The sequence below is a fragment of the Peromyscus leucopus genome, chromosome 8b (genome assembly GCF_004664715.2).
Source record: "Peromyscus leucopus breed LL Stock chromosome 8b, UCI_PerLeu_2.1, whole genome shotgun sequence".
In the NCBI taxonomy this organism is placed as follows: Eukaryota; Metazoa; Chordata; class Mammalia; order Rodentia; family Cricetidae; genus Peromyscus; species Peromyscus leucopus.
In genome coordinates, this window is record NC_051086.1 from 33,396,292 (window position 1) to 33,418,936 (window position 22,645).

The 22,645-nt window shown below is 40.3% G+C and overlaps 1 protein-coding gene across 3 annotated transcripts in view; it reads right to left on the reverse strand.

Annotated features, from left to right (window-relative positions):
- Positions 1-788: 788 nt before the first annotated feature.
- Positions 789-22,645, reverse strand: part of Canx (calnexin) — a 29,995-nt gene continuing 8,138 nt past the window's right edge. For 2 of the 3 annotated variants that reach the window (XM_028855030.2, XM_037201104.1), the window contains 14 exons: positions 18,422-18,602; positions 17,758-17,831; positions 16,776-16,834; positions 14,861-15,002; positions 14,347-14,428; positions 13,099-13,291; positions 9,515-9,704; positions 8,281-8,394; positions 7,637-7,793; positions 6,270-6,485; positions 5,583-5,702; positions 4,293-4,416; positions 4,076-4,155; positions 936-3,138 (listed from right to left, as the gene is read on the reverse strand). In XM_028855030.2, the coding sequence (XP_028710863.1) occupies positions 3,085-3,138; positions 4,076-4,155; positions 4,293-4,416; positions 5,583-5,702; positions 6,270-6,485; positions 7,637-7,793; positions 8,281-8,394; positions 9,515-9,704; positions 13,099-13,291; positions 14,347-14,428; positions 14,861-15,002; positions 16,776-16,834; positions 17,758-17,831; positions 18,422-18,595 (1,779 nt within the window). In that variant the 5' untranslated portion in view covers positions 18,596-18,602 and the 3' untranslated portion in view covers positions 936-3,084. Of the gene's footprint in view, positions 3,139-4,075; positions 4,156-4,292; positions 4,417-5,582; positions 5,703-6,269; positions 6,486-7,636; positions 7,794-8,280; positions 8,395-9,514; positions 9,705-13,098; positions 13,292-14,346; positions 14,429-14,860; positions 15,003-16,775; positions 16,835-17,757; positions 17,832-18,421; positions 18,603-22,645 lie in introns of all 3 variants that reach the window. The other variant, XM_028855029.2, reaches the window with a different exon arrangement.

Here is a 22,645-nt window from a genome sequence, read left to right on the forward strand (position 1 = left end):
TTTTTGTGCACAGTGCTGAGGGGGTTAAATCCAGGGCCTCATGCATACAGTGCCATTACCACTTACTACACACCCAGCCATGAAACTTTGTTTTTAAGACGTGTCAGGTACCCGATTGGCATCAAAAGCATTGTCTGGCTGAGGCTGCTGGCCATACTTGCTTCTGCATCCTGAGTGCTGGGGTTACAGGGTACACCATTATGGAAGTACACGTTCTTCAGAACTAGCACTATTCATACTGTAGTGTTTCAATTCAGGAAACAATCTAAAATTGCAATAATCACAAAATATCTTGGGCACGACTTTCAATAATAACCTCATATATGCCTGAGCAAAGATCATCCCCTGGCCCCAAGACAGGTTCTCTGCCTTAGCTGTCCTGAAACTCATTTTGCAGACGAGGCTGGTCTTGAACTCAGAGAGATCCTCCTGCCTCTGCCTCCCAAGAGCTGGGATTAAAGGCATGTGCTACCACACCCCAAAGATTACTTTCTAATAAAAAACGTTAAAAGTTTCCACACATCTTAAAAAGTATTATATAGGAGAGGGTGTAGCTCAGTGGTAACGCGCTGGTTCAAATCGCAGCACTGAAAAACAAAAAACATGCAAAAAACTTGTTTCTGAGCTGCTGTCCATTTTACACAACAGAAATGACTAACCCACTACTGGACAGAGGAAGTTAAATACACGACTGAATCAAACTCTTCTATAGTAGCCAACGAAAAGATCAAACCATTATTCAAACAGTAAAATGCATCCTAGGTTATCATGAAGTCCAGTCAAAAGCAGACACTTAACACAGGGCTTTAATATAACACCGTTTAGTAACATGACAATCTGAAGTGAAGAGTACTTTATGGACAAGAAAATGGAAGACCACAAGCTGAAAGAGTGGGTATTTTACAACAATTCGACAAGAAATCCAGCACATAATATCAGAATTTAAGAATCTTTATTTTTTCATTCAGTGCCAGGGAGTCAAACCTATGGCGCTTTGCGCATGCTTGACAGTTCTACCTACTGAGCTATATAACACCAGCCCGGTAAGCTTTTTATAAGATGACTGCTGGTCATTAATGTGTCAGACATTTAAGGAGGCTGTAGCTTCAACACCTTGAGGGAGAAAGAAGGACCCAGAAAGACAATGACCACCACCAATCATATAAATAAATCTGTCATTTTACAGCCTGGGTGAAATAAAGTAGGCATGAAATATGTCAATGTGGAATGATTAAACAGATAAACAGATTTCTAAAACAGCAATCATCCCCATGTTTGCTTCAAGGAGAAACCTGCAGACATGTATTGTTTCTTGCTATTAACTCTTTATTTCACTCTATACAATTTGGGAACATCCGCTACATAGCTATGGTCACTGTGACCACAAACAACAGATGGGGATAAAGCACTGAACAGCAAGAAAAATGCATTCCACCCTCAAAAGAAATGAAATGAACCAGTGTTTAAAAAGACAACAAGTAACACAGCCTTCACCCTTTACAAATATATTTCTTTCCCAGTATCTCCCCAATATAAACACTGTGGAGTGTTTATATATATTCAGTGCAAGGAACAGTATCATCGGTACAATTGTAACGCCTCTAGAGAAAGAATGAAGTTGAAACATCTGTTTCTGAATACATTTCAATGTGGTGTGATGATATTACACTATAGTGATGCGGGAGAGGCTCTTCTAGCACCCATCTGCATTCCACATGAAAAACAAAACAAAAAAAAACTATAAATTCACTTTAAAAAATTTTTCAAGCCACAATAAAAAAAAATTTTGAACAGGACTGCTTTATTGTGTGATTTTTAAGACACAACTTTTACATGAACTGCAAATGAAGATTTTAAATATCCTACAAAAGTCAAATAACTCATGCTATGTGTCAATCCTCCCATAAACACTTTTAGCCTATGTTCAATTACAGTCAATTCTGAATTGGCCCACCTCTGAATTAGACTTTCTAAAGTCTACACAGAGTAAAAGAAATAGACACTAACGAAGTCTGTAATCTATCCTGTAGTTGGACCCTGGAAAGGTGGGGGCCTGCTTAAAATAAGAAACAGATGAAATCACAGTAAAGCCAACACTATGCAGAGCTTATAATTTCAGCACGGACGGCAAGCTGCGCTGTGAAGAAATGCATAGCAGAGAGCGCTGGGGACTGAGGAGACGTGAGGAAGCAGTGTCAACACAGAGGAACAAGTGATGAGACTGTCTACCTAGGCACCACCACACTCCTTCAAAAGCCTGTGCTCCAGAGGACGCGAGCTGTCCACCTCCTTATGGAGAGTACAGTGTCAACTGCCGCATTAAGCCAGCTCTTGGCCTCTGCAAAGCTGTCTGTGAATGGAGCAGTCCCAAGGACAACACAACACTGCACGTTATGAGCTGACCAACACCAAGTCAAAGTCTCCTTTTAGTTCTTTTTGGGTCTATTCAATATAACTCAGAGAACTTTGATATGAATTCGGGCTTCCGCCCAATTCCTCTTATATCTTTAGGAGGAATTAAGTAATGGAAGCACACAAAACAAGATTATAACCACAAATGACTGTACTCGAACGTGATTACAACTTTAGGGACAGAGACACATGAATGTTTTAATACCAAACTTAAAAAAAATGTTATAAAAACTGCAATTCATTCCCCCTAGCATTCCTAATGTTGGTGTTATTTCTGCACAAACAGATTAATATATTAAATTAAGCCAAGATTTTAAACTGGCAAAAATTCTATCTAAAAAAGGAAAAAAAAAAAAAGAAAGAAAGAAAAGGGGGAACCCAAAGATTTTAAAAACATCAAAATAAAAACACAAGTTAGTTGCTTCATGTTACATTTCACAACCATTATGTTAAATGTTCTTTTCTACAGAAACAGGGTCCTTTACATTACAATTGCAATTATTTACTGCTAGATGTTTAAAATTACAGACTAGTATTCACTGGAACCTGTAGATGGTGACGTCTTGAGGTTTTCTGAGTTCCCACCTAAGGTATACCAGGCCCTCTCCTAGGACCACACTTGCAGGGGAAGGGGAGGGATAGGAAATCACAGATCAAGTTCTTAAGATTGTTTCACTCTCTTCGTGGCTTTCTGTTTCTTGGTGATCTGTTCAAAATTTCATCCTCCTATTAGATGAAAAGGAGAGATCACCATATAATTAGCATATTTAAAAACCAAATTTTGCTGAATTTCCATAACCATTTAAACTAAGTAACTCAACTGGGGAAAAACAGGAGAAAAAGTATACTGTTATATGTAGTGGGATTATAATAGGTATCTAATTTCAATCTTTTCCAAAAGCATGCACTTTCCTCAAACCTACCAATATTTTAATTTGGGAGGGGGATTTCATTTATTTTTATGAGTGTTTGCCTGGATGTGTATCTGTGCACCCTGTGCATGCCTGGTACCCTTGAAGCCAGAAGAGGGCATCAGATTCCCCTGGGACTAGAGTTACAGAGAGTTGTGAGCCACCATATGGGTGCCCTGAAGAGCACATAGAGTAGAGTAGGGTGGAGCATGGAACTGTAATACCAGGCAGAAGACGAGCAGTTCAATATTATTACTGACACAGAGTTCAATGTCAGTGTGGGTTAGATGAAACCCTATCTAAAAAGTTTAAAATACAGTGGTATGCATGAAATACTTTGAGGGCACAGTGAGGAGACCTAAATAAATGTCACAGGACTGTTAAGAAACTCGACACTCCCCATCTCAGAAACCATATTTTTCTTTTCCAACTTCTACTTAATACAAAAATGTAAATAAACAAAATAAAAAATTTGTGCACAGAAAAACTTGAGATTCAAATAAAATGCTGATCATTAATTAACCTGTGACAACATTCCCTTTGTGCTGGAGAGAGGGCTCAGTGGATAAGAGCACATACTGCTCTTTTAGATGACCCACACCACCTGTAACTCCAGTGCCTTGGGGATATCTTCAAGCATCTGCACTCACATATCCACCCCGCCCCGCCCCACATACACTAATTTAACAACCCATTCAATACACATCCACTGAGCTGAGATGACTGAGGGACTGATGAGCGAGCCCCCTCACCTCTGCTGTGGGTTTTCTCTCTTCCTCATCCTGACTGCCAGTGCCACCGTCTTCTTCAGCATCACTCTTCTGTTTCTCTTCTAAGACAGAAAATAAAACAACTGAACAAAACTTCACATCTGGCTTGACAATAATTAGAGCATCACTTAAAAACAATCTTTTCCTGTGACTTGTTTTGTTAATCAGGATTTAGGACAGATTTCTAGGTACCACTCACCAAGCTTCTCTTCCCCTTCATCGTCTTCATCTCCCTTGCTCTTCTCGTCTTCCTTCCCTTCTTCCTCCTTCACATCTGGCTGGGGAGCATCCGTCTTCTTGTACTCCATAGCATTGGACTGTTTCTGAAATATTAACAAATGCGAGAACCATGTTTATGTTGTCACAAATATACTACCCCTCAACTCCTGAATGTCTGTGGGCAAAGTGTGTCCAAGGTTGTGTACAGGGCAGAAATGCAGACATGTGAAAAAGATATTCTTACTCATTTTTCCCCCTGGGAGGGAAAGTGAGAGGGGAGCATAGGGAGAGAGGTACCAAAATAGAATACACAGTAAGAACAAAGGCTCAGGCAGGAAGTACAGGCCTAGCTTGTCAAGCTGACTGAGACAGATACTTCAAACAGTGGTGAGGGTAAGGCTGCAAAGAGACCTTTGAATCTGACAATGTCATCCACAGAAGTCAAATCCTAAGTTATGAGACAACATGCAACAAGGGCCAAATAAGAAAAACGTTGAGGCTGTAAAACCGGCATGCATAGTTTTGAGAAGTATTGTTTGGACAGAGTGAAGGCAAGGAGGGAGAAATGGATAAATAATTAAAGACCAAATAACAAAATATAAGAATAAAAATAACATCAGGAGAGAAAATGATTTGTTCCTAAATAGCTGATCTTGTATCTAAGTTGTTCTTTTTTCTTTAAAAGCTGCCACCAAATATTACGACTAGTAATAGAGTGGAATGACAAACAAAGGACTCTAAATCCTGTCATCTGGGCACAACAGCCCACTGAGAAATGGTGACTAATGTTTTACAAGTCAATGCAATCATGGTCTACACACTAGAGAAGGGACCCGGGCAAAGAGGACTAGTTGCCAGTCCTGCGGTATCCCTGCACCCTCTCCCAGGTTTGACCACGGCCTGATTATGCAGAATAAAACACTTGCTCCATTAGTGAGGCGCTACTTTGAGCTGAAAGGTGTGTTTGTCACACTCAAGTGTTGGCTTTAATTCTAAATAAAGATTTCTATTTTACTTTTTTATTGCTGTTTAAGGCGGTCAGGTAACCTGTGCTAGAGCAGCCTCCTTTTAAAGTCTGGCAGAGATAGAAACATCATCTCCCCTGGCTCAAACCCAGGGAATCTTGTTTAAAAAAAGGAAAAGAAAAGAAAAAAAAGCCAATGCAAAATATGACAAAGTATTTATCAACACTACTACTAGAGAAAATCGCAGTCAATACAGTGTAAATTGGTTATTTTTCCGTGACATCAAGAGAGCTCTTTACTCCTACCTTTCCAGAACAGCAGAAGAGGATCACAAGGAACACTGGCAAGGCTACAGTCAGAATGTAGACTACCCAGAGCCATGGACGCTCTTCAGCTGCCTCCAGCATCTGCCCCACGACACCTGGCTGAAAAACCAAACAATAATTCAGAGAACTGGCTTCTAATTGTCCCATGTTACTCAAGGAATGGGCACAACTAGGTTCCTTCTTTTTCAAAGGAGTCAAACTAAGATGTGCATAAGAAAAACAGGAAAGAGTCCTCACTTTCCTGCTCTCACCACCGTGAGGTTTCACCTATACAGGTACAGGAAAAGGTGGCTTGTAACAACTGCAAAAGGTCCCTTACTCAAGAAACAGATGAAGAATGTAATGTCTTCATCCCAGCAAGACTCTGACCCTTCAAATCCCAGCTCAGCCACATCATTAGTTATTTGAAAATTCCATACAAGGAGTAAACTAAGATTCAGCATTTTTAGTGCATTAAATATACTTAAATTGTAAATACCTGCGCGCGCACGCACGCACGCACGCACGCACATACACATACACACAACAGTACATACATACAGGCTCTAAAGCCAGAATACGAGACTAATAGAATCAGGTCTTAACACTAAAAAAAAACTGCTTTTCACAAAGCAATCAGTTTCCCCCAAAGCAGATATAAATGCAGAGTACTGAACAATCACTAACCTCGGCAGCCCCATCAGCAGCTTTCTTCAGGCCCCACCCATCATTGGCCCAATCGTCAACTACTCTAGGGTCACTACCAATGATAAAGTTGTCAAAAAAAATGTCGGAAGTCATGGACCAGAGCTCCAAACCAATAGCACTGAAAGGAGTCATCTTAAAAGGTTCCAGGTCTTCAAAGAAATCTGGATTTGGTATTTTCCTTGGTTTCCAGACTCCCTAGGTTTTATGGGGGGTGGGCAGGGTAGAGGAAGGAAAGAAGTTTCAAAACATCATTTCAGATAATAATAAAAGAAAACCTATAAGACTCATTTTGCATGATCAACAGAGATAAGCATTAACTTTGTCAAATTTAAACAAACAGCAGAACAATAAATGCTAATGATGTTTTTATACTGTTTTCTGGATTCCACCTAATTCAATTTCCAATCTCCAGGATCTTGTTCGGAACCAACCCCTGGATCTGAGCAGTCCACTCCACTCTTATTAAGTGCTGGTGGAATGTAGTCAGTAAAGCCATTTCCCAGTGGTGATTTTAGTTTTATTTTGTTAATCAAGGTTTCATATAGTCCAGGATAGCCTTAAATTACTCCTGATTCTCCTAATTATAGCTAAAGTCGACTTTCAACTCCTGGTCCTCATGCTGATAACTAAGTGTTAGAATTATAGGCATGTATCAACATATCCAGATAGTTCAACGGCAAGCCAAAGTATAATTTTTATTTCATTTTACTTATCTAAATGTACAACTAAAAAATTTTACAACAGAGAAGCATACACAGTATATGCATACAGATGTACCTATACTTTACATCTTAAAGTCTAAATGGAAATGACTGTAATTTTCTTGGCTTGGAAACTGAAGCCAGGTAAAAATCTGAATAGATACATTCCCAGAATACAACTGGGGCTTTACAACTTCATTATACATATTCCTACCACTTCATGTGCACCCGGTCTTTTGGCAATTGAAGAAAACCAATGAGACCAAGCAATAAGCTGACTTGACATGGCAAGATCCAACTATCATCACAGTTCCCTTATGGCCAATGTAACTCCGGAATCCTGCGGCTGAAGAAACCCTGACACTTGACAAGAGGGTATATAGGTTCTCTGGCTCTACTTTTAGTTTCAAACAAAGGTCACATAGCAATTGTGAACACTTTTCTCCTGTTTTTTTAGGTTTTATGTTTAGCTTATTATTCAACTGTCTCTTAAGATTACTTTCTCTTCTTGATCGAACAGCTTCAATACAGTCATCAAACCTACTACCTCATTATTTGTCAAACTTCTACCCAGATAATGAAAATAGTAAACCATTAACAGTAAACAGATTAATGAAAACAAGTAAACCATCAGGAGGCACAAACCTGGTAGTTAGGATTGTCAATCATGGGAGGCTTCCATTTGCCCTTATACTTGGGGTTGTCAATCATAGGTCGCTGCCAGACTCCACACCCAGGGGCTGACTCACATTTAGGGTTGGCAATCTGAGGAGCCTCCCATTCTCCATCCATATCCTCATCCCTGTGGAGGTACAGCCAAATTACAATTGAACAGCCAGCCCTGTGCTCAAGATGCTGCTGAAGCTGTATCAGCAGCAAACTACAGAACAATATCTCATTTCTCATCCCTGGCAGCAATGATCTTTCATAAAAGATCAATTTTGTTTTTACACAGTGAAATTTATAGAGCTCTCTACTTAAACTTGGGCATTTGGCTGTACTTACTGCCTTTTTTTTTCTTTTTGGATTTTTGAGATAGGATTTTTCTGTGTCCAGGAATTCTTTGTAGACCAGGCTGGCCTTGAACTTAGAGATCTACTTGTCTCTGAGTGGTGAGATTAAAGGTGTGCAGCAACACGCCTGACTTCTTTGTGATCAAAGGTTTGCACCACCATGCCCAGATCTATTGCTTTTGATTTAAAAAAAAAAAAAAAAAAAAAAAAAAAAAAAAAAAAAAAACCAAAAAAAAAAAACAATGGGTAATTCTAAAAGCAAACTCAAATTCTCACCAATCCTCTGGCTTGTCCGCATCAGGGTCTGGGATATACTCAGGCTCATCATCTAACCAGCCTTCAGGCTTTGTGGCCTCTTCATTTGGAATCTTAGCAGGGGCATCTTCATCCCTTAAACAGAAAACACCAGCTATAACAATACTGGCCAGAGAATCAATCAATGTACCCTCTTAGAAAACTCAATTAATTCATCCTAGAAATCATTTGTAAATCATTTATCTAGGCCTGCTCAACTGAAAACAGCAGCCAAAGATCAAGTAGACATTTCTCTAATGGAACTACAGGAATAATCAAGAAGCAGAGGGAAAGATGCTCAACATACAAACACAAATTTAAAGTTAGCTGGGTGTGGTTGTTGCACACCTATAATCCTAGTACTTGGCAGGCAGATAGATCTCTGTTAGTAGGCCATCCTGGTCTATACAGTGGTTCCAGGTCAGCTAGGGCTATATAGTGAGATTGTCTCAAAAATAAACTTCAAGAAATATTTTCTAATTAAAAAAACAACAACAAAAACATAAGGGCTGGAGAGATGGCTCAGCAGTTAAAAGCATTGGTTGTTCTTCCAAAGGACCCAGGTTCAATTCTCAGTACCCACATGGCAGCTCACAACTGTCTACAGCTCCAGTTCTAAGGGACAAGGCACCCTCACACAGACATGTATACAAGCAAAACATCAATGTACATAAAAATAAGTTAAAAAAATATCAATTAAGAATTTCAGAATGCTAGCTTTAAATGTGGATGGTAGTAGATCACTCCTTAGTAACACAACACATGTTTAGTGTGCTGGAGGCCCTGGGTTCAATACCTAGCACTGTAACTCAGTAAAAACCAGTAGTAAAGGAGCCCTAGAATGACTGGACCAAGAGATTACCACAAGCCAACTCTGTCAGTACAAATAAACCACAACAGTTTTAGCATCCTGTAGTTTATAAAATGCGGAGGAGGGATAATTTATAATATCACTACTGGGTTCTCTCCAGCCACATTAATTGGTACTTTTCTCCTGTAAAATAGATTACATAAGTCTCCCCTTCTTTTCTTGCAAGGTCTTACTATGTAGCCCAAACTGGTTCCACACTCACAATCTTTCTGCCTTAGTCTCCTGAATGTTCGATTACAAATTATTTAAATAATCAGATCTCATTCAGTCACCATTTAGGTGTTCAAGCTGTGTGGAATACACAAAATATTTGCTAATACTCAATGATGGAGCTCCAAGATTTACCAGTCATCTGGTTTGACAGCATCTGGATCTGGTATTTTGGGTCTTTCATCCCAATCCTCAGGCTTCCGGTCTTCTGGGTCCTCAATTTCACGTGAAGGGTTTACAGCAGGAGTCATGTCATTGAGCAGATTTCCACTGTTCACAACAGACTGGTCAACTAATATTTCAAAACTATTGTCTGGGTTCAAGACTGAAAAGAAGTTAAAAGCAATTAAAAATACTGACTTAACCATTCATCCCAACATTACCATCAATCCAACACAACAGATCATGTGTTCTAGAGAAAGAACCAGTGAGTAGTCAAGGAACAAAGAGCTCAGGGCAATGGGGTGAGAATGTCAGTCAACAAAGCCTAGTTCTGAAGAGCTTGAGGACCCCAGTGCCATTTCCTTAGGTTCCTAGAAATTACAAATGATAAATTTTAGTAAGTTTTTTTCCCCCTCCAATCTGGAGATTAACCCTAGGTCAGATTAATCTCCTAGCTCAGTGGTTAAGAAAGCTCTCACTGCTTTTCCATTAGGGTTCAATTCCCAACATCTACATGGCTGCTTACACCTTCTATAACTTCAGCAGCAAAGGATATGACAACCTTTTCTGGCCGCTATGGGCACCAAGCACACATATGGTGTATAGACATGCATGGAGAAAAAACACCCATCACATAAATAATAATTAAAACTTGCTGGGCATGGTAGCACACTCCTGTGATCTTAGCATCTGGGTGATAGAGGCAGGGCCATCAGAATAATTCTCAGCTACACATAGAGTCTGAGCCAGCCTAAGCAACAAACACCCAGGTATAATGGCACATGCCTTCAATCTCAGAACTTGGGAGGCAGAGACAGCTGGATCTCTGTGAGTTTGAGGCCAGCCTGGCTACATAATGAGTTCCCAGACAGCCAGAGAGCTACACAGTAAGACCTGTCTCAAAACAACCACAAAAATGAATGAATGAATGAATGAATGGGATGGTGAAATGCACAGCAGCATATAAAGGCACTTGCCACACAATCCCAATGTTCTGAGTTAGATCCAATAACCCACATTCGGATAGGAGAGGAAACATCTTCACCAAGTTGTCCTCTGATCTCCACACAACAATCATCTACAAACCACAAAGGTCTTCACTGATAGGGGCTGGAGAAATGACTCAGTGGTTAAATAAGCGCAGTAGCTGCTCTTCCAGAGGAGCCAGTTCAATTCTCAGCACCTACATGGTGGCTTACAACTGTCTTTAACTCCAGCTTCAGGGGACCAAGACACTCTTCTGTAATGTCAGCACCAGACATGCAAGTGGTGAACATATTGCAGGCACAACACCCTCCCCCAGAAATAATAATAAAAAAAATCTTCACTTATAAACACAGGAAAACACCAAAAACCTATATAAACTAATATAATGATCTGACACAGATAGTTGTGACATGGGCCAGCAGCCAGGGAAGGACTAAAGTTTTATTTGAGAGGTTTGGAGCCTTAAACACATTAGATAAACATCCAACAACTGCACCACATGCCCTGCTCCACAGATGTACTTTAAAAATTTCTCAGATTGCTAGGTGTGGTGGTACAAGCCTTTAATCCCAGTACTCAGCAGGCAGAGGTAGGAGGATCTCTGAATTTCTGGACAGCCAGGGCTATACAGGGAAACCCTATCTTGAAAAACAAAAACAATTTTTTTCTCAGATTGTGAAAATGGCATTAAAACAAACTTCAACTCCTATTACTATATAAAGGAACAGAAGACAATCTGCTCTACAACTTTGTAATTCAAATGATAAATGCAACACACCACATATGAAAAAGGAACTAGCTAACCAACAGCTATTCAATAATGAAAAAATAATATTTCATTACAATTTTTTATTTAACAAGGAGGAAACATCATGCAAGGCATTATGGAATTACTGCCTTTTGAATGAATTGGCAGTTTCCTATTGCAAACTTCTTGTGCAATAACAGCTATGATTCTCCCCATTTACTGTGTATTTCCATGTTAGCTGTACATGTAATCTCATGATTGCATCTCAGTTTTATGGGCATACACAATTGTGGATAGTCTAGAAGATGATTTCTTATTTAACTGTACAATTTGTATGATTAGAAACATACTAAAAATGCGCTTCATTCTAGGCTATTGTTCCATGTGGACTGGACACTCTTCACTGACAAGCAGGGTTGACTGGACTAAGTGTCCTCGAACTTTCATAGAGCAGAGGTGCAGGTGCCTGGCCTTGTGGACCAAAACCCTCAGAAGAATTATAGTGAACCAGAAGTGATAGCGCAGGTGTCTGTCCTTGGTGTATCTCAGTCCTTCAAGAGATCAGTAGTACCTATGCCGCCCTAAGCTTCCTCCACTGACACCTCCTCCCACTGATTCAGAAAACAATGAACACTTTGTACTTATTTTTACACCAGGCCTTTTTGTTTTGTTTTTTGAGACAGGGTTTCTCTATGCAATTTTTGGTGCCTGTCCTCGATCTCGCTCTGTAGACCAGGCTGGCCTTGAACTCAGAGATCCACCTGGCTCTGCCTCCTGAGTGCTGGGGTTAAAGGCGTGCACTGCTGTCACCACCTCCCGGCTTTTTTACACCAGTTTTTAATGCAAGATTTTAGGCTCAGCAGACTAATTATGTATATATAGGTCCTGAGATTCAGGTGATTAACAGAAAAAGGCTGTTAACTGATTAACCATGTCTGAATATTATTAGTCACATAAAACAGTACACATATTCTTTGCCTTTTCCTTAAATCTTTCATTGGTTTCATTTCTTTCCTTGTAACCCTTGTAGCTATCCTTTTAAGAGATAGCCAGAACTTTTTACAACCTATAGCTGTTGTCAGTCACCAATTAAGCTGACCAAGTCTTTGCCAAGTGTGACTCTTATCAGAATACTTGTCCGAGAGTTTACTTTGTAGTTTTTACTAACAAGTTGTTAATGAATGGAAATGTGTGAGTGTGTGTGCGCGAATGTGTACTTAGGGGAAAAAAGATGAGAAGGAAGATGGAAAGAACTAGACAGATATGAGAGAACAGCAGAAGGAACTGAGAGGAGCTAAGTATGAGAACAGAAAAGAAACTGTGCAGATAGAATTGACTGAGAAGAATAAAGCGAATGGACTATAAAGAACTCTGTGTGCTTAGATTCATATCCTAGCCGCTTGTAGCTTCTGTTCTGGACCCTGGTAGAAATGTCTTCAGGGCAGGGGCACCTGTGGAGAATTCGGTAAGAACACTCTTTCACATTCCTATTAGCACATGTTTTCTTTCTGCAGTAAACCTGTGACCATGGAAGTTGTTAGTTTACACACATGGCATTGAGACCTTCTCAGTCACCATACAGTTTCTCCTCTCCATCAACTTCTACTTTGAGCCCATAAGCATTTTAGTAGTTAGTTTCCTGGTGAGGTTGGAGCATAGTCTGTTATCCATTTTCATTGGAAGATAGTACATAGGGTCTTTCCAAAGATTATAAAGAAAAGGCATTTACTGATAAGCATAAGTATTCAAGTCTGCAAACTTAACATTAACCAGATGATAAGTATGCAATGTCTTAAACCCCCAAGCAGCTGGGTTTTCTTACTTAATGTGTAAAGATGCGTTTTCTTGTCAGTGAAATAGGTCTTCAGATCTGCATCTGGCCTCTTAGCGTGTTTTTCTTCATATACACCTGTCTTGGGGTTTTTGTGGCGAAAGATGAAGTGCAGTTTGTAGTCCTCTCCACATTTATCTGGACCAAACATAATAGTATATGGGGTCTTGTCGTGGAACTGATCCTTAAGAGACAAAGGTGAAGTGCTTTAATTAACTCTAGTCAAAGAATTCAAAAAGCAAACTTTGAAAAGTATATAATACTTCCTCAAAAAACTCCATACAAGGGGTTGGAGAGATGGCTCAGCAGTGAAGAGCACTTGCTGCTCTTCCAGAGGACCTAGGTTCAATTCCCAGCACCTACATAGCAGCTCACAACTGTCTGTAATCCAGCTCAAAGTGATTTGACACCTTCATACAGACATATATGCAAGCAAACACCAATGCACATAAAATAAAATAATCATTTAAAAAACTCAATACAAATTAACCTATTTCTTTTAAAGAAAATCTCATGTCTTTATAGTGCTTGTTCAGACACCAATGAAACATAACTAGCACTCACCAGAAATATTAAAATGCTTAAGAAAACAAAGTTTCATGCATATAAGCTTCTTTCAAAAACAAGAAATAAACTTGAGAAAACAGAAAATTGGCAGTACACACCTTTAATCCCTGCCCTTGTGAGGAAGAGGCAGGTGGATCTCTTGGAGTTCAAGGCCTGCCTTGTCTACTGAGCAAGTTCCAGGCCTGACACAGATTCTGTGTCAAAAAATAAATAAAACCACAAAACAAAAACCCCTAAAAATTCCAGTTAAGAAACCAGAGATAAAATACAGCTAAAGCGGGGCTGGAGAGGTGGCTCAGAGGTTAAGAGCACTGACTGCTCTTCCAGAGGTCCTGAGTTCAATTTCCAGCCCCCACATGGTGGCTCACAGTCATCTGTAATGAGACCTGGTGCCCTCTTCTGCATACATAATAAATAAATAAATTTTTTAAAAAATACAGCTAAAGCTTCAACAGTCACCTTATCAAGTCACAAGCCCATCAGTGTCAAGCCTCCGTTGTTTGACAGCAGAACAGCCTTTATTTTCGTAAGTCTTGTAAACTTCTCTCTCTTTTTAAAGGATGGAGATTGAACCCAGGGCCCTGTGAATTGGTAGGCATGTACTCTACCACTGAGCTACACTCCAAACTCTTAAGATCTTTAAAACAAATTGTACATAAACAGAGTACCTACCAAGTTGAGTTCTGAGGTCTTGGAAAGCAGCTTCACATAGGCTCCACCACATTCTATTCCATTCTGAAAATTAACCTCATACCTAGTTTCAAAGAGAAAAAGCAAAAAAAAAATAATAATAATAATAATTGCTATGGCACTTTGCAAGATCACACTTCCCAGTTCATTTCTCCCCAGTTTGGTCACATTTCATCACAGGTCCTATGATTAGTTCCACACAAAGGGTTCCATCCTCTATTGCTTTCATGGGGCCACTCAACCGCAAAAATCAACAACAACAACAAAAAAAATCAATCCTTAATGCAAAATTCAGACATTTGTTTGCTATCAAGAGAGTAAACAACCAGAACGTTTTGAAGCAATTTGCTAAGCAGTTAAAAAAAAAAAAACCAAACCACTCAACGTGTTCAAATTCACACAAAATTCCCACTGTCAACATCTCATGGGTTTTTTGTTGCATGTTAAGTATCGAGATTACCTTTTCTACACACTATCAAGAAGGCACTGAACTTACTGAACAATGAGAGGCTTGGTGTCAAACGTGAAAGGCTTGTTCAGTTTAGCAGCGATGGCATGATGCTTGGCCCGAGACATCAGTATAAGTCCTTTATCACCTGGAAGCTTCGTGTCCTTCATCTCATCCACCTCCCACTTTCCTACAAGACAATACAAAAAAGCTCTCCACTGTTAGCCGTACCAATGAAGGTTTTTTGAATGGTAATAAACTAAATTCCAGGATGTATAAGTATCACAATGATCAATGTTTATTTACCATTACATTTACCTGTAAGATGAGGTACTGTAGAGTGCGTGTCTATCTGTTAAAGGGTAGAACGTGGTTTGGAAATATCTGTAGGTATATAACTTTATATTCAGTACACCTAAAGAGGAACTTCCTTTTTTTTTTTTCGACACAGGGTTTCTCTGTATAGCCTTGGCTATCCTAGAACTCACTCTGTAGACCAGTCTGGCCTTGAACTCACAGAAATCAGCCTGCCTCAGCCTCCCCAGTGCTAGATTTAAAGGCGTGTGCCACCACCAACCAGCTTGGAACTTCCATTTCTAACATGGTTATTAAATAGGTCTATTTCTATTACATCTAAAGCCATATACAAATATGGTATAATTCCTAAGGGGGAAAAATCTGAAAATATCTTTTTACACTATTTATTTTTCAGCCAAGCAAGGTGACAAAAGCCTTTAATCCTAGCACTTTGGAGGCAGAGGCAGGAAGATCCCTGAGTTTTAGGACAACCTGATTTACAGAGCAAGTTCCAGGACAGGAGTGGAAGAAGAATTAGTCTTCCCTAGGAAGAGGCCCAAATTGGTTACCAAGTGGTCAGTCTTAAAATCATATACATGCAAACAACTTTCTATACAAAGTGAGCAAGTTGTATTCGTATACTTAGGGGAAAAGGTATATAATAAAAAAATAGAGGCCATGAAGTAGAAAGAGAGCATAGGGTGCATGGGAGGAAAGGAAAGAGGGAAAACAATGTAATTGTATTTTAATTTCAAAGATAAAAAGTTTTAAAAGGAAAACAAAATAGTTTTTATTTCTGTTTGTGATTGTGTTTGTTTATGTGAATACCCATGGATGCTGTGGGATGGTCTGTATGTCAAATTGCTCTGATTGGTCAATAAAACACTGATTGGCCAGTGGCCAGGCAGGAAGTAGGTGGGACAAGGAGAGAGGAGAATTCTGAGAAGCGGAAGGGTGAGGTGAAGAGACACTGCCAGCCGCCACCATGACAAGCTGACAAGCATGTAAAGACACGGGTAAGCCACACAAGCCATGTGGCAAGGTATAGATTTATGGAAATGGATTAATTTAAGCTATAAGAACAGTTAGCAAGAAGCCTGTCACGGCCATACAGTTTGTAAGCAATATAAGTCTCTGTGTTTACTTGGTTGGGTCTGAGCGGCTGTGGAACTGGCGGGTGACAAAGATTTGTCCTGACTGTGGTTGGGCAAGGCAGGAAAACTCTAGCTACACATGGAGGCCAGAAGGTTTCTAATCCCTAGTGCCTGAGTTACAGGTGGTTGTAAGCCACTGACATGGGTGTTGAGAACCAAACTTGGCTTGGGAAAAGCAACACATGCTCCTGATTGAATCATCACTTTAGCATCAAACATCTTTTTACTTAGTCTTAAGGACATGGACCTAGAGGTTAACCCCAGCGTGAGCAACTGGAATCACTGGGCTTTAAACTGGGAGGAACGAAGAGAAATAGACTAGGGAGGAGTCAGGGGAGGTGTGTGTGTGTGTGTGTGTGTGTGTGTGTGTGTGTGTGTGTGCGTGCGTGATCAATACAATATATACACATATGAAATTCTCAAAAATTAAAAAGCATGTTATGTTTTAAAAGAGACGCCATGGAAACAAGATGCCTCTTTGATATCATACTGTATCTAGAGCATATTCTCACCATCATATTTGGCAATTTCATCATCAGTGTCATCTTTTTTGGCTTTAGATAAAATCCACCTGTAATTAAGACAAACCCGAGTTAAAATTCATGTGACAGGAAATGCTGCCTCGAGTAGCATCTTTTCCCTAGTCCATCTAGCCTACTTAATAAGCTCAAGAGAAAACAAAAAATTCCCAAAGAAAGAAATGTAGGGTAGAGGAGAACAACAATGAAAGCAACAAGAGGCAAAGTTCCAAGACAACGTTCATGTGCAACACTGGAGCTGTACCACTGCACGTGCCTGTTAAAATGAAATCCCAGGGGCCTACTTTTCTTTCTTCCTTCCTTTCTGGGGCCTCCTTCCTTCCTTCCTTCCTTTCATTTCATTCTTTCATTCAAAAGTTTATATCCCAGCTGTGTGGTGTTAGCACACAACTTTAATCCCAGCACTTGGAAGACAGAGGGAGGAAGACCTCCGTGAGTTCAAGGGCAGTCTGGTCTACATAGTGAAGTTCTAGGACAGCCAGGGCTACATAGAAAACCTGTCTCAAAAACAAAAAAACAAAAAAACAAAACAAAACAAAACAAAACACCGAAAAAATAGCCAAAAAAAAAAAAAAAAAACAAACTCTCTCCCTCTCTCTCTCCCCCTCTCTCTCTCTCTCTCTCTCTCTCTCTCTCTCTATATATATATATATATATATATATATATATATCTCGTGACCAGTTTCCCTCCTATGAACCCAGGTTAGTTGATTCTGTGGGTTTTCTTGTGATCTCCCTGATCCCTCTGGCTCCTACAATCCTTCCTCCCTCTATTCAGCAGGATTCCCAGGGGCCCACTTTCTAAAGCTGTAGCTCTCAGCAGAGTACTTACCTCCCACATGTGACACTAGGTTCAACCCCAATACTGCTTCAAAAAGGAGCAGGAACTTTCCCAGTATTTTCTTATTTATAAGACATTCACCTTTCAAACTTTTACCCCCATGAAAACACTTACCCTGACAGAGATCCTCTGTCAAAGGAGTCAGCAAAATAAACTTCCCCTGTTGGAACTGGAGCTTTGTAGGTGACCTGTGTTAAACATGAAAATGTAATTAAGAAGTAAAATTTTAAGCCGGGCAGCAATGGCCCAGCCCCAGTCCTTTAGGAAGATCACAAATCCCAGGCCATCCAGAGCTATAAGAAGACTGGGTGGTGTTGGGAGGTGAAGGGCATTTTTGTAACATTCCTTAGAATTTACTCTCTTGGTTTAATTTCAATTGTCACAAATGTCCCTGAATTCAATCCATATAAAACCAAAAGCTGCTAGAAGGCTTAGCAAATATCTTTTTAAAAAAATTGCTTTGCCTTTGAAAACAATCTTTTTTGGGAGGCGGTTTGCTGGGGGTTATACAGAACCTTACATATACTAGGCAAGCACTCTACCACTGAACTATATATTGCTAGACTGTGGCTCCATACTTTTTGATTTTTAAACCAAGAGCTAAAAGGATCTACATCAAGTGGGGCATGGTGGCCCAACCCTTTAACCCCAGCACTCATGAGGCAGAACAGTGTCTTGAGTTCCTTGCCAGGCTGGTCTACCAGGACAGCCACAGCTACACAGAGAAACACTGTCTCACTACTCAAAAAAACAACAACAAAAAAGATCTACTTCAAACCTTTGGAGATGAAGGAGTGCTGGTATCTGATTTCGATTTTGAATCTTCTACCTCTTCAATAACATCATCAAGATCATCTTCAATATCAATCATGTCATCATCGTGTCCTTCATGAGCCTGAACAGCTACAGTGCCAAGGACCAGTAGCCAACACAGTAACCACTTTCCTTCCATGATCTACCTGCAAAAAGAATAGAATGCAAGATGTGTTGTCTTCCATTTTAAATCCCATAAAACCTTCACCTGCTCCTTGCTTAAAATCAAAGAACTAGAGCTGGAGAGATGGCTCAGAAGTTAGGAGCACAGGTTGTTCTTTCAGAGGTCCTGAGTTCAATTCCCAGCAACCACATGGTGGCTCACAACCATCTGTAATGAGATCTGGTGCCCTCTTCTGGCCTGCAGGTGTACATACAGGCAGAAAAAACACAATACATAATAAATCTTAAAAAAAAAAAAAAAGAAAAAGAAAAAATTAAGGAACTGAAAGAAATACTGTATTTCAACCTATCAAAAAGGAAAAGTGAGCTGGGTGTGGTGGTGCACACCTTTAATTCCAGCGCTTGGGAGGCAGAGGCAAGCAGATCTCTGTGAGTTTGAGGACAGCGTGGTCTACAAAGTAAGTTCCAGGACAGCCAGAGCAGTTAAACAGAGATCCTGTCTCGAAAAACCAGGAAAAAGTGGGGGCTAAGGAGCGGGGGTGTGGGGGGGTGGTGAACCCTGGGAGAAAGGGCTTTTCTAAAATCAGTTAGTTGAAAGCAACACTCAAGCAGATCTAACTATACCAATATAAACTGGGTGTTCTGGTACATACCTGTACCAACATTCAGTTGGCTCAGGCAGGAAAACCCTAACTTCAAGGCCACCTTAAACCACATGAAACCCTGTCTCTTTCTCTCACACACGATGTCAAACAATACCAAGGGTATTCAATTAACCAGTTTATTACATTTATTTACGATGTGCCCTCTTCTTGGAAGCTATCAAAAGACAACTTTCAGGAGTGTTTCTTTCTACCATTGGAGTCTAGGGATCTAACTTAGGTCACCAGCTTGGTGGCAAGCACCTTTACCCACAAGCCATCTCCTTAACTCCTAATCCATTTCATAACGTTCAAAATATCTTTCACATCTAATTTACAGTTACTGATTAAAACATTAAAACGAGCCTAGCGGTGATGGATCTCCTAAGCACTTAGGTCTCTGGTTTAAACTAGACCGTCATGGGTGGTAGGTAGGCCTTCTTTTTAAAAGGATCACAGTTCTACTGAAATAAAAGCTGAGCGAGCTATTAAGAGCACACAAAGCCAAGCAGTGGTGGCGCACGCCTTTAATCCCAGCACTCGGGAGGCAGAGGGCAGGCGGATCTCTGTGAGTTCGAGGCCAGCCTGGTCTACAAAGCGAGTTCCAGGAAAGGCGCAAAGCTACACAGAGAAACCCTGTCTCGAAATAAAAATAAAAAAAAAGCACACAAAGTGAGCTGAGAGTAGATGGGGCCTAAGAAAGCAGAGCCAAGAGACTGGAGGAACAAGTGAATGATGTACAAGCATAAACATGCCTTTGACAGGGTACAATTTTCTCTTTCCCACATGGTCACCAAGTCAACCCTGATCTTTCAGACTCCATTACCAACAGAATACTTACTGACATCCTGTCTCATCATGGCTTCAATTATTCCTCTCTGAGGCCACCCTACACCCAGGTAAGATTCCTTACCCCAAAACCCTGTCATGGAAGTCTACATCTGCAGACACCTGTACAATCTCTGGCTAGCAATCAGTTCTTTCTCTCAGGCTGCTCTGCATAGTATTTTCCCAAAACCCCTCACTCACATGGTGAACCTAAAAAACTGATTCCCTAAAGTTGTCCCCTAACCTCTATAGATATGCTGTGACACTCACAAGCATACAAGAACAAAATAAATTTTTAGATTTATCTGTATGAATGTTTTGCCTGCAAAGGTCAGATTCTGTGGAATTGGAGTTATGGATGATTGTGAACCACCATGTGAGTGTTGAGAAATAAACCCAGGTCCTCTATAAGAGCAACAAATGCTCTTAACCAGTGAGCCATCTTGCTAGCCTCACAAACTACCCCCCCCCCCCCCCCCCGCCCTGGAGCTGAGGACCGAACCCAGGGCCTTGCGCTTGCCCACTGAGCTAAATCCCCAGCCCCCACAAACTTCTTTTTTCTTTTTGGTTTTTCAAGACAGGGTTTCTCTGTGTAGCTTTGCGCCTTTCCTGGAATTCACTTGGTAGCCCAGGCTGGCCTCAAACTCACAGAGATCCACCTGGCTCTGCCTCCTGAGTGCTTTTTTAAACTATATTTGGGTTGGGGATTTAGCTCAGTGGTAGAGCGCTTGCCACAAGGCCCTGGGTTCAGTCCTCAGCTCCAGAAAAGGAAAAAAAAAAAAAAAAAAAAAAAAACAAACTTTTTTAAACAAGAAAAAGGAACGAGAGGGGAGGGAGGAAAGAACAGAGAATGCTGAACTTATTTTTTCTCTTCTTTACAATGAAGATCTTTACTTTGCAGGCAAGTATAAAACAAAAAAGAAAAAGGAAATGGGCCCAATCTACTCTATTGACCAATTAAGTTTCTAAAATAAATGTAAACCACTTTGTTCTAATGATGAACTACAAATTCCTTATCAACTATAATACACATATGTGTAGATTTAGGACTTTAAGAGAGGGAGCGATGGCTCAGCACTTTCAAGTGCTTCCTGCTCTTCCAGAGGACCCAAGTTCAGTTCCCAGCATGTCAAGAGGATTACACCTATCTATAACTCCAAGTTCCATGGAATCCAACAATTCTAGTCTTTACAGACATCTGCACTCATGTGCACATAACCTCCTACAGACACATACACATAATAAAAAGTAGAAATAAATCTTTAAAGAATACTTTGGTGTATGTTATGGGTTTAAAAAAAAAAACACTTCTGCTCTTTTAAAAACGTAAGATAGTAAAGGACAATTACAACCTGGGAGAAAATATTTACAAAACACACATCTCATGGACTTGATTTAAACATACAAAGAAAGAAACCTCAGCATAAGAGAACCCATTTAGAATCTAAGCAAAAGCAGGGAGTACATACAGTTCAGCGGTAAAGACCACGCATGGCTCAGCAGTTTAGAGGCCTGGAATGAGTCAATGACCTGTACCCAAAATTCTAAAGGCAATCAAAATATACTTCCAACAGGTGAATGGAAAATAAACTAGTTCGTCCACACTAGGCAATCTTGTTTAATCACTGAGAGAAGTGCTCAAATATGAAGGCGACAGGTGAATCTACAGTGTGTTGCTAAATAAGCAAAAGAGGCCAAACTGCTGCAGAATCCCAATTACTAACATTCTGAAAGGGGCAGAACAAGAGGCTGGACCATAAAAATCAACTCTGTGTGAGCTGGGTGTGGTGACACACACCTTTAATCCAATCACTTGGAAGGCAGAGGCAGGCAAAGTTTGAGGCCAGCCTGGTCTACAGAGTGAGTTCTAGAACATCCAGGACTGCACATCTAAAAACTCTGTCTCAAGAAACAACAAAAATAAAAAACAAAACAAAACAAAGTACCACACTAGCTTTGAGAGCTGTTTCCCATGGCAGATGGGTCAATGATTCTGATATGGCAAGGTATGTCAATAGTAACTGAACAATTAAGTAGATGGTAGATGGGAGCCAGTTTTTCTGTTGGAATAAAAATTTACAGATAAGCAAATAGAGGCTGGAAGAATCTATATGGCAATGCAAACAGAATTAGAGACATCTGTATGAATGTTTAGTTTAATACAGACAGTTACATAAAAATGTTTGCATGTATTTGCATATATACACCAGTTGGAATGCATACATACTTCCTTGCTGTCAACCAGAAGGCCCAAAGAAATGAAAGATACATTACTCTAACCATCAATGGACCAAATATAAGTTCTTAGTTTCTCATAAAAGGAAAGAACACTCTTTGAAGCAGCTAATTCTTTTTTCTTTTTGGTTTTTTGAGACAGGGTTTCTCTGTGTAGCTTTGCGCCTTTCCTGGAACTCGCTTTGTAGACCAGGCTGGCCTCGAACTCACAGAGACCCACCTGGCTCTGCCTCCTGAGTGCTGGGATTAAAGGCATGCACCACCACCACCCGGCTGAAACAGCTAATTCTAAGAGAACTGGATAACCTGCAAGACAAGGGTGGAAGCTAGATGTGGTGGCACATGCCTAGAACCCTGGCACT